This window comes from Belonocnema kinseyi, chromosome 5 (genome assembly GCF_010883055.1).
Source record: "Belonocnema kinseyi isolate 2016_QV_RU_SX_M_011 chromosome 5, B_treatae_v1, whole genome shotgun sequence".
NCBI lineage: Eukaryota > Metazoa > Arthropoda > Insecta > Hymenoptera > Cynipidae > Belonocnema > Belonocnema kinseyi.
Genome location: NC_046661.1, coordinates 144,080,000 through 144,100,102, shown reverse-complemented (window position 1 = coordinate 144,100,102; position 20,103 = coordinate 144,080,000). Strand labels below are relative to the sequence as shown.

General features: G+C 26.4%; 1 protein-coding gene across 6 annotated transcripts in view; it reads left to right on the top strand.

Moving 5' to 3' along the window:
• The window catches only part of LOC117173353, a 136,213-nt gene that overhangs the window by 54,826 nt on the left and 61,284 nt on the right, over window positions 1-20,103 (top strand). For 4 of the 6 annotated variants that reach the window (XM_033361856.1, XM_033361857.1, XM_033361855.1 and 1 more), the window contains 4 exons: window positions 416-835; window positions 11,944-11,988; window positions 15,658-16,011; window positions 19,251-19,798. In XM_033361856.1, the coding sequence (XP_033217747.1) occupies window positions 416-835; window positions 11,944-11,988; window positions 15,658-16,011; window positions 19,251-19,798 (1,367 nt within the window). The remainder of the gene's footprint in view (window positions 1-415; window positions 836-11,943; window positions 11,989-15,657; window positions 16,012-19,250; window positions 19,799-20,103) is intronic. The other 2 variants (XM_033361860.1, XM_033361858.1) reach the window with 1 other exon arrangement.

Genomic DNA, 20,103 nt, shown 5'->3' with positions numbered 1-20,103 from the left:
TTTATACTCACTCAAATTTGACTGAAATAAATGGATTTGTTCAACTTTTCCACTTCATTTAAATTCTTTTAAATTGTTTTGGAATCATTAGTGATTTTTTTTTGGCTAGAAATTAGTAGTGTTTGAAAAATTTGAATAAAAATGTTTGTTTAGAATTCACCCTGAATTCTCAAAAATGTACCCTGAATTCTTTTAAATTCTCTGAAATCCTTTTTTTTAATTCACCTTGAATTTTCATGAATTTCATCGAATTCTTCTCGTTTCCCTCAACTTCCTCTTAATTCATTCATTGAATTTAAATCAGTCGAGTGATTTTGAATTGTTTGTTACTACTTTTAAGCGTGCCATAAAATTATAACCAGGACGACACGACAGTGTAATGATTGAGTAATGTTTGTTTGTTTTGTTTTTAAAGAAAAAAGCGGAAGAGGCGCACCGGGTGTTGGACCGACTCGGGCCGAAGGTGGACCTGCCGCTGTACAATCAGCCCTCGGACACAGTCGTCTATCAGGAGAATCGTGAGAAGCACCAGACGAGTGTGCGGCCGAAGCTGATCTTGCGGCTGCGCAAGGAGCACGCGGAACGAGCCAATCAGCATCGGAAGCAGTCGCAGACCTACGCCGTCCTCGTCCAGGACTGGCATCGCAAAGTCGAGAGGGCCGAGTCGACCCAAAAGCGGAAAACGAAGGAGGCGAAGAACCGCGATTTCTTCGAGAAGGTATTTCCCGAGTTGCGAAAGCAGAGAGAGGATAAAGAACGCTTCAACCGGGTCGGCGCTCGCATCAAGAGCGAGGCTGACCTCGAAGAAATCATGGATGGCCTTCAGGAGCAGGAGGTATATCTCTATTTGATTCTTCACTAGGGTGGCCCTTATTCACTCACACCCTCTCACATTTATTTCTTCCTTTCTTCCTTCCTTCATCGGCTAATTTTAGTCCGTGTCCCAAAGAAAAAGGCATTTTTTTCCCCCCAATCTGTTTAATATTATTTCAATGCGAAAATTTGCTATTAACGTAACTTTAAATATAAAGAACAATTTATTTCTTGCAGAAGTGTCTCACAATGAATATTGAGTTTATTATTTTTTGTTTCTAATTTATCAACAGTTTAAACAAGAATTATATATTGAATTACATAGGTTATTCAAGAATCAAACGTATTTCTTTAGCAAGGTTTTCAACACATTTTTATATTCTTATGTATCCTTTGTTCATTAATGATGAATTTTAAAATAAAAAAAAAATATATTAATTTTTAATTAGGAAGATTAATTTTCTACCAAAAAATACGAATTTTTCACTAAATACATGAATTTGAAACAAAATAGTTGAATTTTTAACTAAAAAAGATCATGTTTTAACCAAAGATTGAATAGTTAAATTTTCATCTAAAAAGATGAATCTTAAAGAAAAAAATGTTTAAGAAGTAATTAAAATTTTAATCGTGTAGTTTAATTTTTCAGTAAATAATGTGCTAATTTTAAATCAAGAATAGTTTGATTCAACAGAAAAACACGAATTTTCAATATTATTCATGAGTTTTTTAAATCAAATAATTGAATTTTGAATAAAAAGAGTAAATTTTCAATTAAATATATCCTAATTTTGAAAACAATTTAAATCAACCAAAATACAAGAATTTTTAATAAAATCTATGCATTTTTAACAAAATAGTTGAATTTAAAATAAAAAATATGAATTTTCTACCAAAAAATTATTTTTCAATGAAGTAAATCAAATTTATTTTAAAAAAAAAAAAAAAAAAAAATTGCAATTGAATATATTTTTAACTAAAAATATGCTAATTTTGAAAACAGTTTAATTCAATCAAGATACACGAATTGCTAATAAAATAGATTAATTTTGATTAAAAAATAGTTCAATTCTACCAAAAAAAGACCAATTTTCGAAAAAATAAATGAATTTTCAACCAAAAAAGATAAATTTTTAGATAAGAAGATTAATTTTCTACAAAAAAAAAACGAATTTTTAGCTCGATATATGATTTTTCGACAAGAAAAAATAAATTAAAAAAAAAAGTCGAGTTTTCCATAGAAAAATTAATTTTGAATCGAATACATTAATTTTTAATGCTGTTTTTCAACCAATATTTTCAACTAAAAATCGTACAGTTCAATTTCTCGTAAAAAATAATTATTTTAAACCAAAAAAAATCTAAGTCTTATCAAAATAGTTCAATTTTCATCCAAAAAGATGAATTGCAAGTGAATATATTTTCAACTAAATATATGCTAATTTTGAAAACAGTTTAATTCAATCAAAAAACAGGAATTTCTAATAAAATAAATAAATTTTTAATTAAATAGGTGAATTTCAAATAAAAAAGATGAATTTTCAAAAAAATAAATAAATTTTCAACCAAAAAGATCAATTTTTAATTAAGAAGATTAATTTTCTACTAAATAATACAAAAATTGAACTAATTACGTCAATTTCCATCAAAAAGATAAATTTTTAGTCAAAACGATGCATTTTCAATCAAGAAGATTAATTTTATACAAAAAAATAGTAATAATTTTTATATAAATACATAAATTTTCAATCGGGAAAGATCAATTTTTAAAAAAATAGGCAAATTTTCCACAAAAAAATTAATTTTGAACTGAATGCATTAATTTTTTTATGAAGTTTTTCAACTAAAGAGATTTCAACTAAGATTTACAATTGAAAATCGAATATTTCTAATTTTTAGTAAGTAAAATTTATTTTTAACAAAAAAAAAACGAAGTTTAATTCTGCCCAGAAAGATAAATTTTGAAATAAATAAATGAATTTTTTACCAAAAAGAAATTTTTTCATGTAAGAAGATCAACTTTCTACTACAAAATGCGAAAATTTAACTAAATACATGAATTTCCAATAAAAAATATGCATTTTCAATCAAGAGGATTAATTTTCTGCGAAAAAAAAAGAAATTTTTAGCTAGATGCATGCTTTTTCAAGCAAATAGTTGAATTTTCGACGAAAAAAGATCAATTTTCCACAAAATAGTAAGATTTACATTTAAAAAATATGTATTTTGTACTAATTATATTAATTTTAAACGAACTTTATTAACTAAAGAGACTCCAACTAAGATTTTCAAGGAAGAAAAATTAATTCTTAACAAAAAAGCAAATAGTTAAATATCTAGTAAAAAAAAAATAATTTTCAACAAAAAAGTTAAATTTTCAACCAAAAAGATTAATGTTCAAAGAAAAGAATAAATATTAAATAAAGTAGTTCAAAACAAAAATGTGAGTCTTTATCGCAGAAAATTAATTTTTTGCCGAAAAAGTCGAATTTTTAACTAAACTTTCTGTTAAAAAATTAAGTTTCAAGAAAAAAAAAACAGTTAAATTTACAACGAATAAGATGAGTCTTCCAAAAAGATACATTTTTAAGGAATTAGTTCAACTTTCAATTTAGTAATTAAATTCCCAACCTGATAGCGTGTTAATTTTAAACCAAGAAGAGTTAAATTCAACCAAACAATACAAATTTTTATTAGTAAAGACACATTTTTAACTAAAATCATGAATCTTTAAAAACAAAGAATGAATTTTCAACCAAATCGCTGAATTTTTTTACCAAGAAGTCAAAATTTTTACCAAAAAGACGAATTTTCAAAGAAATAGTTAAATTTTTAACTAAAAGAGAACGAATTTTAAAAAAAAATAGTTAAATTTTCAACAGAAAAGGTGAATCTGCAAAAAAAAATCCAAAGAAAGTAGTTCAACTTTCAATCAAGTGTTGAATTATTTTAATTTAAAATATTTGAATTTTTAAACTAAAATAATATAGAATTTTTAAGAAAACAGTAAGCAATTTAATTCCTTTAGAATTTGGGAATTTTAACATATATTTTAAAACCATGTTCATTTTTAGAGAAATAAATTCAACCATATAAAATTATTTAAATAATGACAACTTGTATAAAAAAACCATGAACAAACAGAAAGGTGAATGTCAAAATTTATTGAAAAATTGCTAAAGAAATACGTTTTTCATTATAAAAACAAGATCTATTAATATATACCTATTTTGTGATTTCTACAAGAAATCAATTATTTAAACATATTTAAATTGTTTAAACAATTAAAAATTCGTTAAAAAATATGTTGGAAATTAAAAAATTATCCTATGATTTAAGGAATCAAAATAATATTTTTGATTTCATTTCAAATAAAAAAAAAATTATTTTACGTTTTTTTTTACAATTTAATTTTGTCGTTACTTTCGCTTCCTACCCATTTTTGAAAAATGCTTGAATTTTAATCAATCAAAAAGATTATTATTAAAAGTATTATTTTTCATAAGTATGTTTTTTTCTTGCGTAAGACATATCGTTTCAATTTTTTAAATCATAGAAAACTTCTGACCCATATTAAATCAATGGGAAAACATCCTTTTTGTTTGAGACACGGATTAATATATTCCGAATTTGCCTAAATTTTGAGAAAAACTTTCTGGGGCATTCGAAGAAAATTGGGTGATGAGACGATGAGGAGAATATAATTTTGAAAAATAAGGGCCACCCTATTCTTCATGGACCGTGGAATTAGTCGAGTCAATCTTCTTGATCTTTGATCACATTAGAGATAAAATGTCGATATTGAGATGAAGAAAGGGGCGCGTAGAAGCGAGAAGGTGAGTGGCGAGGAGGAGATAATCAATCAGCGACTCGTTGAGTCCAACTCGAGGGGAGAAAAATTATCTTCGTGTTTTTTTTTTTACCTATTTGCTTTTGTCGTTGGGAAAATATTTTTTTTTTCTTTTTCTCGCGATTCAAGATAAAGGCCCAATTCCAAGATTGAATAGCTTGCATGCAATTTTGGTATTAGGACTTTATTAGTTCTCCGTTTTTAGGAATTTGTTCCTTTCCAATTTTGGGACCTTCGCTTTTCAAGGATTCCAATGGAATTTTGGATATATCGTGTGTTGTTGTCCTGAATTATGGAACTTGGCAGGGCCTAAAATCTTTCGAATTTTGGACATGCACTTTGTGTATGTCGACCCATTCCGATAGTTGCAAGAAGTTAAAAAAACGGGGGTTTTTTTTTTATCAATGACAGGCTTCACAGGCAAAATTAATCTAAAAATAGGGAAATAATTTTTTGAGATTTCAAGTCGAAAGGTTGTATTTTTTTATTAAATGGATGAATTTTCATTCAAGTTCAATTTTGTACAAAAAAAAAGTCCAATTTTAAATCAAGGAGTTAAGTTTTCTACTAATATTAAAAATCTTTAATCAGAAAAATCAATTTTTAAGAAAGTGGTTCAACTTTCAATCAAGCAGTTAATTTTTTTTAACTAAGAAATATGATTTTTAAACAAAATATGGTTACATTTTCAATCAAGAAGATGAATTTTTACATAATTTGATAAATTTTCAAACACAAAAAGACGAAAAAAAAGCAGTTAACTTTTTAACTAAAATTTTTCTACCAAATTAGTTGAATTTTCAACCCACGAAGAGAAATTTGCAACAAAATAGTTGAATTTTTAACAAGAACAAAAAATACTTTTTCCAACATTGTTGAATTTGAAAAAATGATAATAATTTTTAAGTAAGAGAAGATTAAATTTTTAAGCAAGAGGAATTAATTTTTACCAATAAAACGATTTTTGTTATAAAAAAAAATTAATTTTAAACGAAATAGTTCCCGTTTCAACCGAAAAGATTAGTTTTCAACCAAGAATCTTAATTATCTACAAAAAAAAACGAAATTTCCACATAATAAATGAGTGATCAACTAACAAAGACAAATTTTTGCCAAAAATAAAAATTTCAGTGAAATTATTGATCGAAGTAATGAATTTTCTATGAAAAAGATTAATTTTCTACTGCCAAAATTCGAATTGACAGTTAAATCAATACATTTTCAGTTAAAAATTACTTTTCGACAGAATTAGTAAATTTTCTACGAAATAGATTAATTTCGAACCAAATAATTGAATTTTCTTATGGTTCATTCTAATTCAATTTGAATTGAGAATTCATTTTCTACCGAATAAGACCAATTTTCAAACAAGTGGTTGAATTTCTTAATAAAAAATACCAACCAAAAAAGATGGTTTTTAAACAAAATATTTAAATTTTCAACCGAGAAGATGGATTTACTACCGTAAAAGACAAACATGAATGTTCAACCAAGGGGTTGAATTTTCAAATAAGAACAAATAAATTTGCATCAAAACTGTTCAATTTAAACAAAAAATAAATAAATAATGACCAAGTAAGAGAATATTAATTTTTAAGCAAGAGTAATTAATTTTTACCAATAAAACAATTTTTTTATCAAAATTAATTAATTTTAAACGAAGTAGTTCCCGTTTCAACCGAAAAGATGAATTTTCAACCAAGAATCTTAATTATCTAATAAAAAAATAATTAAATTTTTAGTGAAATTATTGACCAAAAAAATTAATTTTCTACCAATTCAGTTGAATTTTAAAACAAATAAGGATTTTTCTATGAAAAAGATTAATTTTTCTATGAAATTGATTAATTTTGAACCAAATAATTGAATTTTATTATCATTTTTTCTAATTCAATTTTAATTGAGAATTAATTTTATACCAAATGTGACCAATTTTCAAACAAGTGGTTGAATTATTGAAAAAAATTGTTTTTAAACAAAATACTTAAATTTTCAATAAGAAAATTAATTATCGACCAAAAAATACGAATTCTGAAATAAATACATTAATTTTTCACGAAGACAGTTGAATTTTAAACTAAAAAAGATATTTTTTCAATCATAACCAAAAAAAATTCTTTTTTTTTTAGAAAATTTCTGCCACAAAATACGGATTTTTAACTAAATACATTAATTTTGTACGAAAAAAGTTGAATTTTCATCTAATATGTATCAATTTTCGACCAAAAATTGAATAGTTCTATTTCTAATAAAAATAATTGTTTTCAAACTGGTATTTTTCAACAATTCAACAAATTTTCAATCAAGAAGATAAATCTTCAACTAAATTAATGAATCTTTAACTCGAAACATTATTTTTTTTATAAACTAGGGAAATTCTCAACAAATGAATTAAATTTTCCATAAAAAAGAATTTTTATTTAAAACTAAAAACAGTTGAATAAAAGAATAAATGAAAAAAGTCGGTAAATGACCGTGAATTTTATGTATAAATACTAATTTAGCAATTATTAATTTAAAACGATTTGAAATAAAAATAATTCAACTTCTACTTTGAAAAGTGTTAAGTTTTGAGCCAAATTGTAAATCGTTCAATTTTTAATGTTTCTAAATTAAAATTTCTTAAAATGATATATATATAATTTTGAAAATTTACAAATTTATTGATTTCTGTCTTACATTTAGAGTATTGCAAATAATAGCGAATGGATTTACATTTTTTAATCAGGAATCTTTGAACTTTTTAATTCATAAAAGTCTAGAAAACAATTGAATTTTCAAACCTGAAAATATCAGTTTTTAACAAAAAAGTTAATTTACTAGAAAAGAGTTGAAATTTCTACATTGAAAGATTTTTCAGTTAAAAAATAATAAAAATTTTAATAAAAAAAGAATGACTTTATAACACAATTGTAGAATTTAAACCAAATAATTAGTTTAAAAGACTGGACATTCTACACTTGAAAAAACGTCAAATTTCGATGTTTTCGTAAAACTGGAAACACTAGAAATAATAAATATTTTTTAAAGTTTTTTAATCAGTGTTAGTAATATTTATAAAAATGTTAATTTATAAAAATACTGCGGAGACTTAGTTTTAAAAAGAACCCAAAAACTTTTTAAAATATTTAATTATTTCCAGAGTTATTTCAAATTTTTAAATATCTTTTTAAAAATTGACTTTGGCTACAAACTTTTAAATCCCGACTACACAAATTGTGTCGAAGCACGTAAGATTTTAGGCCCTGGAACTTGGATAAATTACTAACACTCTCAATGTCTTCAGAGATTTAAAAGCTGCTTTGTTTAATCAATTATGTTTTATTTTAATTTAGCACTTGGAATTTGAAAGTTTCGAACCAATTTTTACGTCTCTGTTCTACTTCAGCTAACTTCTGAACTTCCTGTCCACTGTTTCGTTGAAATGTCTTATTTCTCCTGATTGTTTTCTGTGAGAAAAAAAAAACTGGTTAAAATGTCGTGACTGAGCGCGAAGAGAAGGAAGAGATTCTTTCGTGACTTGCACAAGAGTTTATTTACAATCTAACTGCTTGAGGCTTTACTTTACTCACCACTGCTAATCGCACATGCTTACAATTATTAACTTTCCTTCGTTTAAACATTTTTTAAAAACAATTTCGCCGAATTAAAGGGAATTGATGATAATCAATTGTTTAAAACAGTAGTGCAGTTTTTTCAAGTTATATGGGCCATTCATAATCTGCGTTACCAGTTTTAGTATTTTTTACATATTGAATTCAATAATTCATTAGAAAAAAATATTTTCTCTACGAAGAAATAGATTTTTAACAGAAAAAGCCGGATTTTCAAACCAAAAAAATTAGTTTAAAACCAAATAGTTTAATTAGTAACTAAATTGATCAACTTTTCAGTAAAAGATATGAGTTTTACAAAAAATAGTTTAATTTTTAATCGGATCGATGAATTTTCAAGTCAACAAAATTAACTTTTTCGAACACAGTTGAATTTTTAAGGAAAATGTAACTTTTCAACAGAGAAGGATGACTTTTCTGCCATAAAAGTTGAATTTCCAATCCAAAAGGATACATTTTTAACAACATTGTTGAACTTTTTGGACCAGAAATGATAACTTCCATAAAATAGTTCAATTAAAAAAAAAAAAATTAGATTTTTAACAAAATTGTTAAATTTTCAGCATAAAAAGATGAATTTTTAATCAAAGTCGAATTTTCTGACAAAAAAAAATCACAATTTAATCAAGTATTTTGAAATTTCAAGACAAAAAGACACATTTTCTAGAGGACAGTTGAATTTTCATAAAAAAAAGTTCATATTCAACTGGATTTTTGTATCGAAAAAGATGAATTTTTAACAAAAAGGATAATTTTCAATCAAGAAAAATGATTCATCAATCAAATAGTTGAATTCTCAACCAAAAAGTTTAATGTTCTACCAAAAAAAGAAGAATTTTGAACGAAATTATTTAATTATAAAGCCAAACAGATGAATTATCTACAAAAAAGTAGAATTTTTAACCTAAAAAGTTTATTTTTCTACCAAATTGTTAAATTTTTAAATCAAAAAGATAAATTTTCAACCAAGGAATTTAATTGTCAGTTCAAAAAATTAATTTTAAATCAAAAAGATAATTTTAAACAATAAAGTTAAATTTTCAAGTTAAAAAAGTCATTTCCTTCCAAAGTAGTTGAATTTTTAATCCAAAAATATGAATTTTTCTGCGAAAAAATTAATTTTTAACAAATCAGTTCAATTTTTCACCGAATTTTCAACCAAATTATTTAATTTTAAGGCCAAAAAGACGAAATATCTTCAAAAAAAGTTGAATTTACAACCCACATATTTGACTTTTCAACCACAAAGTTGAATAATCAACGAAATATTTGAATTTTCTACCAACTTTTTGAAATTTCAAACTAAAAAGGCGGATTTTCTGTAAAATGTAGAATTTTTAATATAAATGTTAATTTAAAAGCAAATAGTTGAATTGTCAATTACAATTATGAATCCTTAAAAAAGTTGAATTTTTAACGAAGCATATAACAGTTGATATGCCAAACAAACAATTGCATTTTTAACCAAAGTGGATAAATTTCTACCAAGAAATGTAAATTTTTAACTAAAAAATCTAAATTTTCTACCAAATCATTACATTTTTAATTAAAAAAGATATTTTTTGAACACCAAATGTTTAAGGAAAATTTTAAATACTTAATTTTCAAAAAAAACAACAACAATTTTAAACAATGAAGTTCAATTTTCCAAGAAAGAAAGTAATTTTCTACCAAAGTAGTTGAATTTTCAATTCATAAAGATGAATTTTTAACAAAAGAGTTCAGCTTTTAACCAAATAGTTGAATTTCTAGCTAAAAATATGAGTTTTAAAAGAAAAAAATTAATTTTTTACAAAAAAAAGCAAATTTTAAACAATATACATGAATTTTGAAAAACATTAGTTTAAAAAAAAGGATTAATTTTCTATAAAGAAGTAGAATGTTTTACATAAAAGTACATTTAAAAGAAAATAGTTAAATTTTCAACTACAGTTATAAATTCTTAAAATACATGAATTCTCAACGAAGCAAAAACAGTTGATATTCCAGCCGAACAATTAAGTTTTTCATCAAAAAGGATAAATTTTTTACAAAGAAGATTGAATTTCTACCAAGAAATACGAATTTTTATCCAAAAAAGATTAAATTTTTTACCAAATTGTTAAATTTTCTAACTAAAAAATATAATTTTTTAACGAAAAATGGAATAGTCTCATAGTCAGTTTAAAAACTTCATCTTAAAATTCATCACAAAAAAAGAGCAATTTTAAGCAATAATTTTCTGCAAGCAAAAGAAAGTAATTTTCTACCAAAGTAGTCGAATTTTCAATTCAAAAAAAGATTAATTTTCCACCAAAAAACTTTTTTTTTCAACAAAAGAGTTCAACTTTTCAAAAAGTAGTTGAATTTTCAACCTAAAACCTGTATTTAATTATCAGTTTCAAAAATTTATTTTCGACCATATAATTACATTTGCAGCAAAATAATTAAATATTCCATCAAGTAATAGAATTTTTAACCAAACAAGATGAATTCTGAAGCAAAAATATAACAGTATTTTCTTTAATAAAAAAAAAAAGAACTTTTAGCCAAAATTATAGTTCAGTTTTCTTCTAGGGTTTTTTTTCTTTCTTTTTTGCCAAACTTCGTTTTTAGCCACCCACTGGTAACGTAGGTGACGGAAAAAACCCTCCTCTAGGCGACGTTTTTTTCGTACTACACCGCTGGTTTAAAACGAAAAAGGTTTTATTCTCTACATGAAATTTGCCATCAATTTTTGTGCAAAAAAAAAAATAAACAAACAAAAAGAATCGCTATTATTTGCTTTGAAAAGGTATAATAAAGGTATAAAGTAAATACTCTTTGAAATAACAATAACGCTTTTAGACGGAAAACGCTAAAATAATATAATACATTTTTTAACCCTCTAACGGTATACTGGTGCGAATTCGCACCCGAAGTTGAAAATTTTTTTTTTCAGCCAAAATTATAGTTCAGTTTTCTTCTAGGGTTTTTTCTTTCTTTTTTGCCAAACTTCGTTTTTAGCCACCCACTGGTAACGTAGGTGACGGAAAAAAACCTCCTCTAGGCGACGTTTTTTTTTCGTACTACACCGCTGGTTTAAAACGAAAAAGGTTTTATTCTCTACATGAAATTTTCCATCAATTTTTGTGCAAAAAAAAAAAAAAAACAATTATTTGCTTTGAAAAGGTATAATAAAGGTATAAAGGTATAATAAAGGCATAGAGGCTGGCTTTCTGCAAAATACACAACAGTTGGTAACAGCTTGGTTCTCGCGAGATTTAGGTATCGATTTTCTCTCACGTTCGCCTACCAAGTGATGGTCAGGCAGAAGGTGAATAACACGACACCGGATAAATGGATGGAGAAGACTGAAAAAATTACCATCTGACAATTCGAAATCGGACTTACTCTCACGACAACAAAATTATCCAGCAAAAATAATTTAAAGAAGTCCACTCGATAACGTTCGTTTTTCCAAGTTGAAAATCTCGAAGATCCTAACTTCCAACTTCGGAAAAAAAAAAACAAAAAAAAAAAACAGTTTCTTTCCATTTATGTATTTTCTTCATCTACTCAATATTTAACATTTCTTTATTTATCGCTTTTGAAAAAGTTCGCGTTTTAAGTTAATTAATCGTTATTTAAGTTTATATATTTCGTGGACGCTTCAATGAAGATTTCTTGTCTTATCTGATTCCCCAGGAGGAAATGTCGACAGAGTTAAAAAATGCAATTAGAGCCCGTCAGGTTAGTAAAGTATGCACAATTTCTCTAACGATACTAATTACTAATTATGGATCGATCAGTTTTTTTTTTCGTCAATCGGGAGAAAAGTCGATCCATAAATAGTAAAAAGTCACTTTTCGGATTCAAAAAGGCTCTACAATTATCTAGACTCTAGAGGAATTCATTCCTTTTTTTTCTTTTTAAGATTTCAAATTCCAGTTGCAGCATTTTTAAATTGTTTATTTTCTCGATTAATAGTATTTAATTTACTTAAGTGCGTGTGATATTTATGAAATGAATCGAATTTTCCCAGGTGTTTGCCTAAAGTAATAAATATTTTTCTTTGGAATTTTGGAATGTGGTAAAGAACGTGATATATATATATATATATATTAGGCTAGTCCAGAGATGGCAATATTCATGTAAAAATTTGTAAAATCAGTAAAGACACACCTTACAAATTATTATTTTATTAACAAATTAATGAGTGAAAGTGCTACTTCAACATTAAAAATGCTCGGAGACTTTTTTTAATTAGGTTTTTGTTCGGAATAGGCGTAAAAATAATGTTTAGTTACCAATTAAAAAAATAATCTAAAGTGACTGTTGAAATTATAATAACGAATTTTATTGAAGATATACAGATTTTAGTCATTAGAAAATTTTTCGACAATGAATAATCAGTTTGAAAAAATATTTCCGGTGAAAACGCTAATACACATTCCTTGTTCAAATATCGTGAATACTCTTTGAAATAACAATAACGCTTTTAGACGGAAAACGCTAAAATAATATAATACATTTTTTAACCCTCTAACGGTATACTGGTGCGAATTCGCACCCGAAGTTGAAAATTTTTTTTTTTTGCATTTACGTAAACACAGCTGTAGCGGATTATCCCCACATATGTTAAATATGTGTGATATATGCTAGTTGTTTATTATATGTTCAATATATTAAATAATTAATATTAACATTGCAAACAAACCAATTCGCACCAGTGTACCGTTTACACTGGGTTGGAATGTACCGTTTGAGGGTTAAGATTGCACATCTTTTTTTAAATTTAATGTTCTTTTCTACAAAATAACCGGCATTTGGTGTAAAATTTTAACATAACCTAATAATGTTCAAAAATGTTGAGTCTCATATGAATTTTATACCGATTTCCTGTACAAAACGCAACAAAAAATGAGTGAATTTAATGACTTAATAATGATCTGAAAAATCTTTTGATTTTTTTTTTTTTTAACTAAAAATATTAGTTTTCAAAGAAAAACTGTAACCTGACATAACCAAAAATTGTTTAAGATTGTAACTGTTTTAAACGGAATTTTTGTTTTGCTGAAAATAACCTATTTCTGGTCAAAAATGTTAACATAACCAAAAGCACATAAATTTAAAAATAACCAAAAGTTGTTCTAAATTGTAAATTTTCTTTGATAATATCTGTTGATTTCAATTTCCGATGAAAAAATCAAGCATAACCTAAAACGAAAAAATTTAAGTTTCTTCGAAATACAATGATTTTTTAATTAAAAATAGCAATTTTTTATATAAAACGTACCCCCCCCCCCCAAAAAAACTGTGAATTTAATTATTCTAAATGATAATCTGAAGAGTTATCATTATCTAAAAAATCATGATTTTTTTTTTATCGAAAATAACAGTTTTTGAGGAAAAGCACACACAATCACAAAATTGTTCAAGATTTTAAATTTTATTATTATAAACAAAAGTTATGTTATTTAAATGTAACGATTACTTTTTAAACCAGCGTTTTTTTTTCTCAAAAACAATCGGTTTTTGCCGTACAATTTTAACATAACCTGAAACTGCTGCAAAATTGTGAATCTCATTCGAATTTTATACAGATTTCGGTATAAAACGGAAAAAAGATTAAATTTAATGACTTAATAATAATCGGAAAAATCGTATGCTTTTTGTTTTTACTAAAAATATTAGTTTTCGAGGAAAAACTGTAATCTGACATAACCAAAAATTGTTTAAGATTCGAAATCTTCTTTTAAACGTAATTTTGTTTTGCTTAAAACAACCGATTTCTGATTAAAAATGTTAGAAACTAAAATTGGTTCCAAATTATAAATTTTCTTTAAAAATGTCTGTTGATTTCGATTTCCGTGAAAAACCACAAAAACTGAGAAATTAATTATTCTAAACTAAATGATATTCTGAAGAATAATCACAGTCTAAAAAATCTTTTTTTTTAATATCAATCTTCGACGAAAAGCAAAGCACTAACACAATAAAAAATTGCTCAAGCTTGTAAATTTTATTATTTTAAACGAAAGTGATTTCATATAAATCTAACGATTTCTGTTTAAAAATTCCAATTTCAGCTAGCGAATAAACATAACCTAAATTGGTTGAAAATTGTAAATATATATATTTTTATTTAATGTTTCTTGTTGAAACTAATCGATTTTCGGTGAAAAATGTTAGCGTAACTCAAAATTGTTCCAAAGTTGTAAATATTATTTGAAAACTATACCGATTTCCGGTGAAAAAAACAAATATAACCTAAAATAAAAAAATTAAAATGTCTTCGAAATCCATCGATTTTTGATTAAGGGGAGCAATTTCCGGTATAAAAAGCCGGAAAAGCCAAAAATGGCTAATTTAATGATTTTGAATGATAATCTGAAGAATAATCAGAATCTTAAAAATCCTGTGATTTTTTTTTAATACAATTTTTTGACAAAAAGCACTAACACAATCAACACATTTTTAAGCTTGTAAATTTTGCTATTTTAAATAAATCTAATGATTTTTGTTCAAAATAACCTGAAAAGGTTCAAAAATTGAAATTCTTGTTCGAACTATAATTATTTTGCTTAAAAAATAAATTTCCGGTGAAAAACAGTTAGTAAATTGTTGTCGACAATTTTTCATCTGAAATCTTGACTATTTTCAGGTCAAAAAAACAAACTAGGGCCTAAATTATTTAGAAATTTCAATTTTATTCCTTAAAAATAACAAGTCTACCGGTTGAAAATAGACTAAAATCTTTATTTTTTATCAAATTTATTTAAACAATTAACAATTGTCTGAAAAACTCTCCCAATCAAAAAAGTAATTGAACTTATCCAAAATTGTAATCAAACATTGTTTATACGTATATTCCGATAAAAAAATTGAAAATTAAAATTTTCAAGTAATTTCATTAATTTGTTAATAAAAAATTAGCAAATTTTCTTTAATGTTGTAACCTGCTATTTGGCCTGTAATTTGTAAGGAGTGTCTTTAATTATTTTATAAGGTATTACATAAATATGAGTCGGTTTAACAAAAAGGGAATTTTTGTTTAAACGTCAACTGTTTTTTTCAATGAAAAACAAAAAAATCGGGTCAATATTGTAAACTCTAAACTCATTTGTCGAGGGAACCCATTTTTTTTGTCTGCTTTCACGTTCTTGACTATTTCTCAAATTCTCATAGAAAAATATTGATTAGTGTGGATAAAAATCTGGTTAACTGACATGGCTCATACCGCAAGTATCACATGTCCTTCACATCAGATTTTCTCTTTTTTATTTATGGAGAAATAATGTTTATCAAGAATAATTCTCGTTCGCACCTTCGAGCTTAAGTAAGCGAGTGTTAAAAGAAAAAAAAAAAGGAAAAATTTGAAGACCCTGTTCCAAAGATTCTCGGGAATTCTGATTACAGATGGAGGACAAGAAGATGAGATCCTACGCTGTAATTCCACCTTTACTTTTGGACGTGAAGCAGAGAAGAATCGCCTTCCAGAATCGGAATGGTTTACTCCAACCGGACGAGCTAGATTCGGTTCATAATGAGAGGAAATTGATCAACGTCTGGAGCTCGATGGAGCACGAATTGTTCAAAGAAAAGTACCTTTCACATCCCAAAAATTTCGGGGCGATCGGCCAGTCCTTCGAACACAAATCTGTACCAGATTGTGTGCATCATTACTACCTCACTAAAAAAGCAGAAAACTACAAACAACTTCTACGAAAGTCGAGACGCACTCGTAGTTCTAGAAACAATCCTAACAATAAGGTAGGTTTAAAACAAATAACATTATTGACCTTCTGTAGATAGGCAGGATTGTAATCATGGATTCCTACCTTACCGACATCGAGGCACTTCGACAGATTAAGTGGTTCGCATCTCCGCTAAGTTTCTAGAATTTTCTTGATGATACAAAAAAAAAATAGTATTGTGAGAAATGAATTTTGCGTAAACAATCTCAAGGTGAAAATTGTTTACGCAAAATTGATTTCTCATAATACTGTTTTTTGATGATGACATCAAAAAAAAATTTAGAAACTTAGCACAGATACATTTGGCATCAATTTTTATTTTTTATTAAACTTATCTAAGTGATTAGCGATTGTCTAAAAAGATCTCCCAATCAAAAACTCATTTGATTTTTCCAAAATTAAGAATTGTTCTTACGTATATTCTGATAAATACATTAAAAATCAAAGTTTCCAAGTACTTTTGTTAATAAAAAGATGCATTTTGATTATTCATTTTGATGAAGATGAATTTTGCGTAAACAATTTCCATCTTGAAATTGTTTGCGTAAAATTTATTTCTCATAAAATTTTCTTGATGCGGTAAAAATATACTACTATGAGAAATAAAATTTGCGTAAACAATTTTAACCTTGAAATTGTTTACGTAAAGTTTATTTCTCATCCTGTTTTTTGATGATGTAATCAAGGGAATTCTAGAAATTAAGCACAGATACATTTGACAAAAATTTGTATTTTTTATTGCACATATTTAAATAATTAGCAAATGTCTGGGAAAATCCCCTAAGCCAAAGAATCTTTGGATTTTTCCAGAATTAAGAATTGTTCTTACGCATATTCTAACAAATAAATTGAAAATCAAAGTTTCCAATTATTTTTGTTAATAAAAAGATGATTTTTGTTGAAAATCAATTTTGCGTAAACAATTTCCACCTTGAAATAATTTACGTAAAGTTTATTTCTCATAAACTTTTCTTGATGGGGTAAAAAAATAGTATTATGAGAAATAAATGTTGTGTAAACAATTTTAACCTTGAAAATGTTTACGTAAAGTTTATTAGTCATAATACTGTTTTTTGATGATGTTATAAAGGGAATTCTAGAAACTTATCGCAGATGCATTTGGTAAAAATTTGTATTTTTTATGAAATTTATTTAAATAATTAGCAAGTGTCTGAAAAAAATCTCCCAATCAAAAAATCATTGGATTTTTCCAAAATTAGGAATTGTTTTTATGTATATTCCGATAAATAAATTGAAAATCAAAGTTTCCAAGCATTTTTGTTAATAAAAAGATGATTTTTGATAAAGATGAATTTTGCATAAACAATTTCCACATCGAAATTGTTTACGTAAAATTTATTTCTTATAATATTGTTTTTTGACGATTTCATCAAGAAAATGCTAGCAGAGAGGTTATAATAATAATAAAATAAAATTAATATAAATACTGATATTAAATTTAATTTCAAACGCTTTTAATTTCTTATATTTCAAAAAGATATTTTCAACCAAACAGTATATTAAAGATGAGTCTTTAACAAAACAAAAAAATGAATTTTTGTGTTTTAATGACAACAAAATAGACAACAAAATGATTGAATTTTTATTAACAAAGGTCGCTGAATTCTCAATTAAAAATAGAACAATTGATATTTCAATTCTAAAATTTAAATTTCAAATTAAAAACAAAAAATTTTTGAACAAAGTTAGTTTTTAACCAGAAAATATGATTTTTCTAGTAAAATAGTTGAATTTTCAATCGGAAAATATCAATGTTTAATAAAACAGTTGATTTTTCTACAAAAACAGATTTTTTAGACAAGAAAGAAAAAGAAATATCAACAAGTTTTTGTTGATATTTCATCTGATGACTGATTCGTAATAAAAAAAAAACTAATTTTGTCTTTGTAGGTGGAAAATTTAACTATTTGGTTAAAAATCGTATTATTTTTTAAAGTACTTAGTTGAAAAATTGATTTTTTAAATCGAAAATTAAAATATTTAGAGAAAAGATTCATGTATTTTGTTCTAAATTCAATTTCTTTGGTTGAATTTAACTGTTTTTGTTTCAAAATTAAAAATTTTGTAAATTTAAATATCAACTACTATATTTTCACTGAGAATTCATACGTTTTGTAAAAAGAGACTTTTTTTCTGGATTCATAATTATCTTTCAACTTTTCTTGTTGAAAATTCAACTGCTATCTAAAAAATCGACAAAATGACAAGCTTTTTAAGAATGATAAAAGGCTTCAAAAGAATATAAAAAATTTTCTTAAGATCTCTAGGAAAATTAAAAATAAAGTTTTATTTTGAAAAATTAATTTTAAGTGAATATTTAAAAACATTTAAAAAGATTTGCAAAATTTCCAAAAATGGATCTGGAAGATTATAGGGAAATATTTGTTATTTTGCAGGATTACTAAATTTGTTGGGAAAAGTTCGAATAATTTTTAAATATGTTTAGAAGTTCTGAAAAAATTTCAAGAATAATTTAAAATTTGAATAAATGTAAAGTAACATGTAGATGTTTCAAAAATCTGGAAGCTTTTAAGGGCACTTAAAACTATTTAAAATGAAAATAAATTAATTTTTAATTTAAGAAGTTTTCAGTTTATAGCGAAATTGTAATCGTTCAATTTTTAACGTTTCTAGCTTAAAATTGCTTAAAATAGTTGCTGCTCTTTTATCACTTTAAATGGAAATTAGTTTAGCTAAAGAGGTCGTTTCTTTAAAATTTCATTGACCGTGAAAAATGTTTGCGAACCGGGAAAAAACCTTATTTTCGGGATTCAGTGTGAATGTTTGTCTAAATATCCATCTATTTTGGTTGAAAATTCTACTATTTTTTGATAATATAATATATTTCGACTTGAAATATTAGGAATTGAAAGCGTTTCATATAAACTGTACTATAGAACCTACATTAATTTTATTTCAAATAATGTATTCCCTTGGGCTGTGAAATTTGTACAAATAAAATCCCTTTTCAATCTCCCATTTATTTACGTTAAATTGAACTACTAAACTGTATTGTGTGAAATGAATTTTGCGTAAACAATTTCAAGGTTGAAATTGTTTACGCAAATTTTATTTCTCAAAATACTTTTTGTTTTTGATGGAATCAGGAAAATTCGAGAAATTTAGCATAGACACGAACCACTTGTGCTGTCGAACCGTATCGATTTTCCTGAAATTGAATATTTGAACATCTAAAACACACATCTGACAGAAGTTTGTTCTATTCCTTGTCAGGTAAATAATAGTAACTCGACGATCGGGCCGATCGACATTCTCTCGACGGGTGTGACGACGAGGCTGCAACGCGAACAGCAGCAGAAGACACAGGAGAACCCTCAGAGTAATTTGTCGGCGACGGTGACGGCGACGACAGTCACAACGACAACGACGACGATGACGTCGTCAAGCGCGGCGACGACTACAACTTTGGCGTCAAGCACGACGACGAGCGCCTCCGCTGCCTCGATATTAACGACAAGTTCCTCGAGTACGGCCACCAGCAGCTCGAGTTCCTTGACGGAGTCGACGAGTTCCTCCTCGACGACGACCTCGACGACAACGACGTCGCCGTCTTGTTTGGCCAGCACCACGAGCACAACTTCCTCGACTGTCGTTAGTTTGATGTCCGCTGTCAGTGCGAAGGACGCGAGGGAGGCAAACAAAGAAAATAAGGAGAACAAGGATGTCAAGGATGTCAAGGATGTCAAAGATGCCAACAAGGATGTCAGTGTGAAAATTGAGATCAAGGAAGAGCCCCAGAGTAGTTTGGAAACTACGACAAGGTGCGTTTCTGCAAATATACATTTTTTTTATTGGCTCATTTTTTATGAAAATAGGGGGAACGCAATCTTTTTAATTTAATCAATTGCGAAAGTGTTCTATTAGACAATCCATGAGGAAAAATTATTATGTGCCGTAATTCAGGTTATAAAATCAATTGCCGGTAGCATTCTCAGCCGGTGATATTACTTTTAGAACGGTAATGAGAATGAGAATATTACCGAAAAAATAAATTCTCTGAGAATTTATGAGAATCTCAAAATTTATTTTAATTAATTGGCAATTTTGGTCTACCATTTCGCCACCT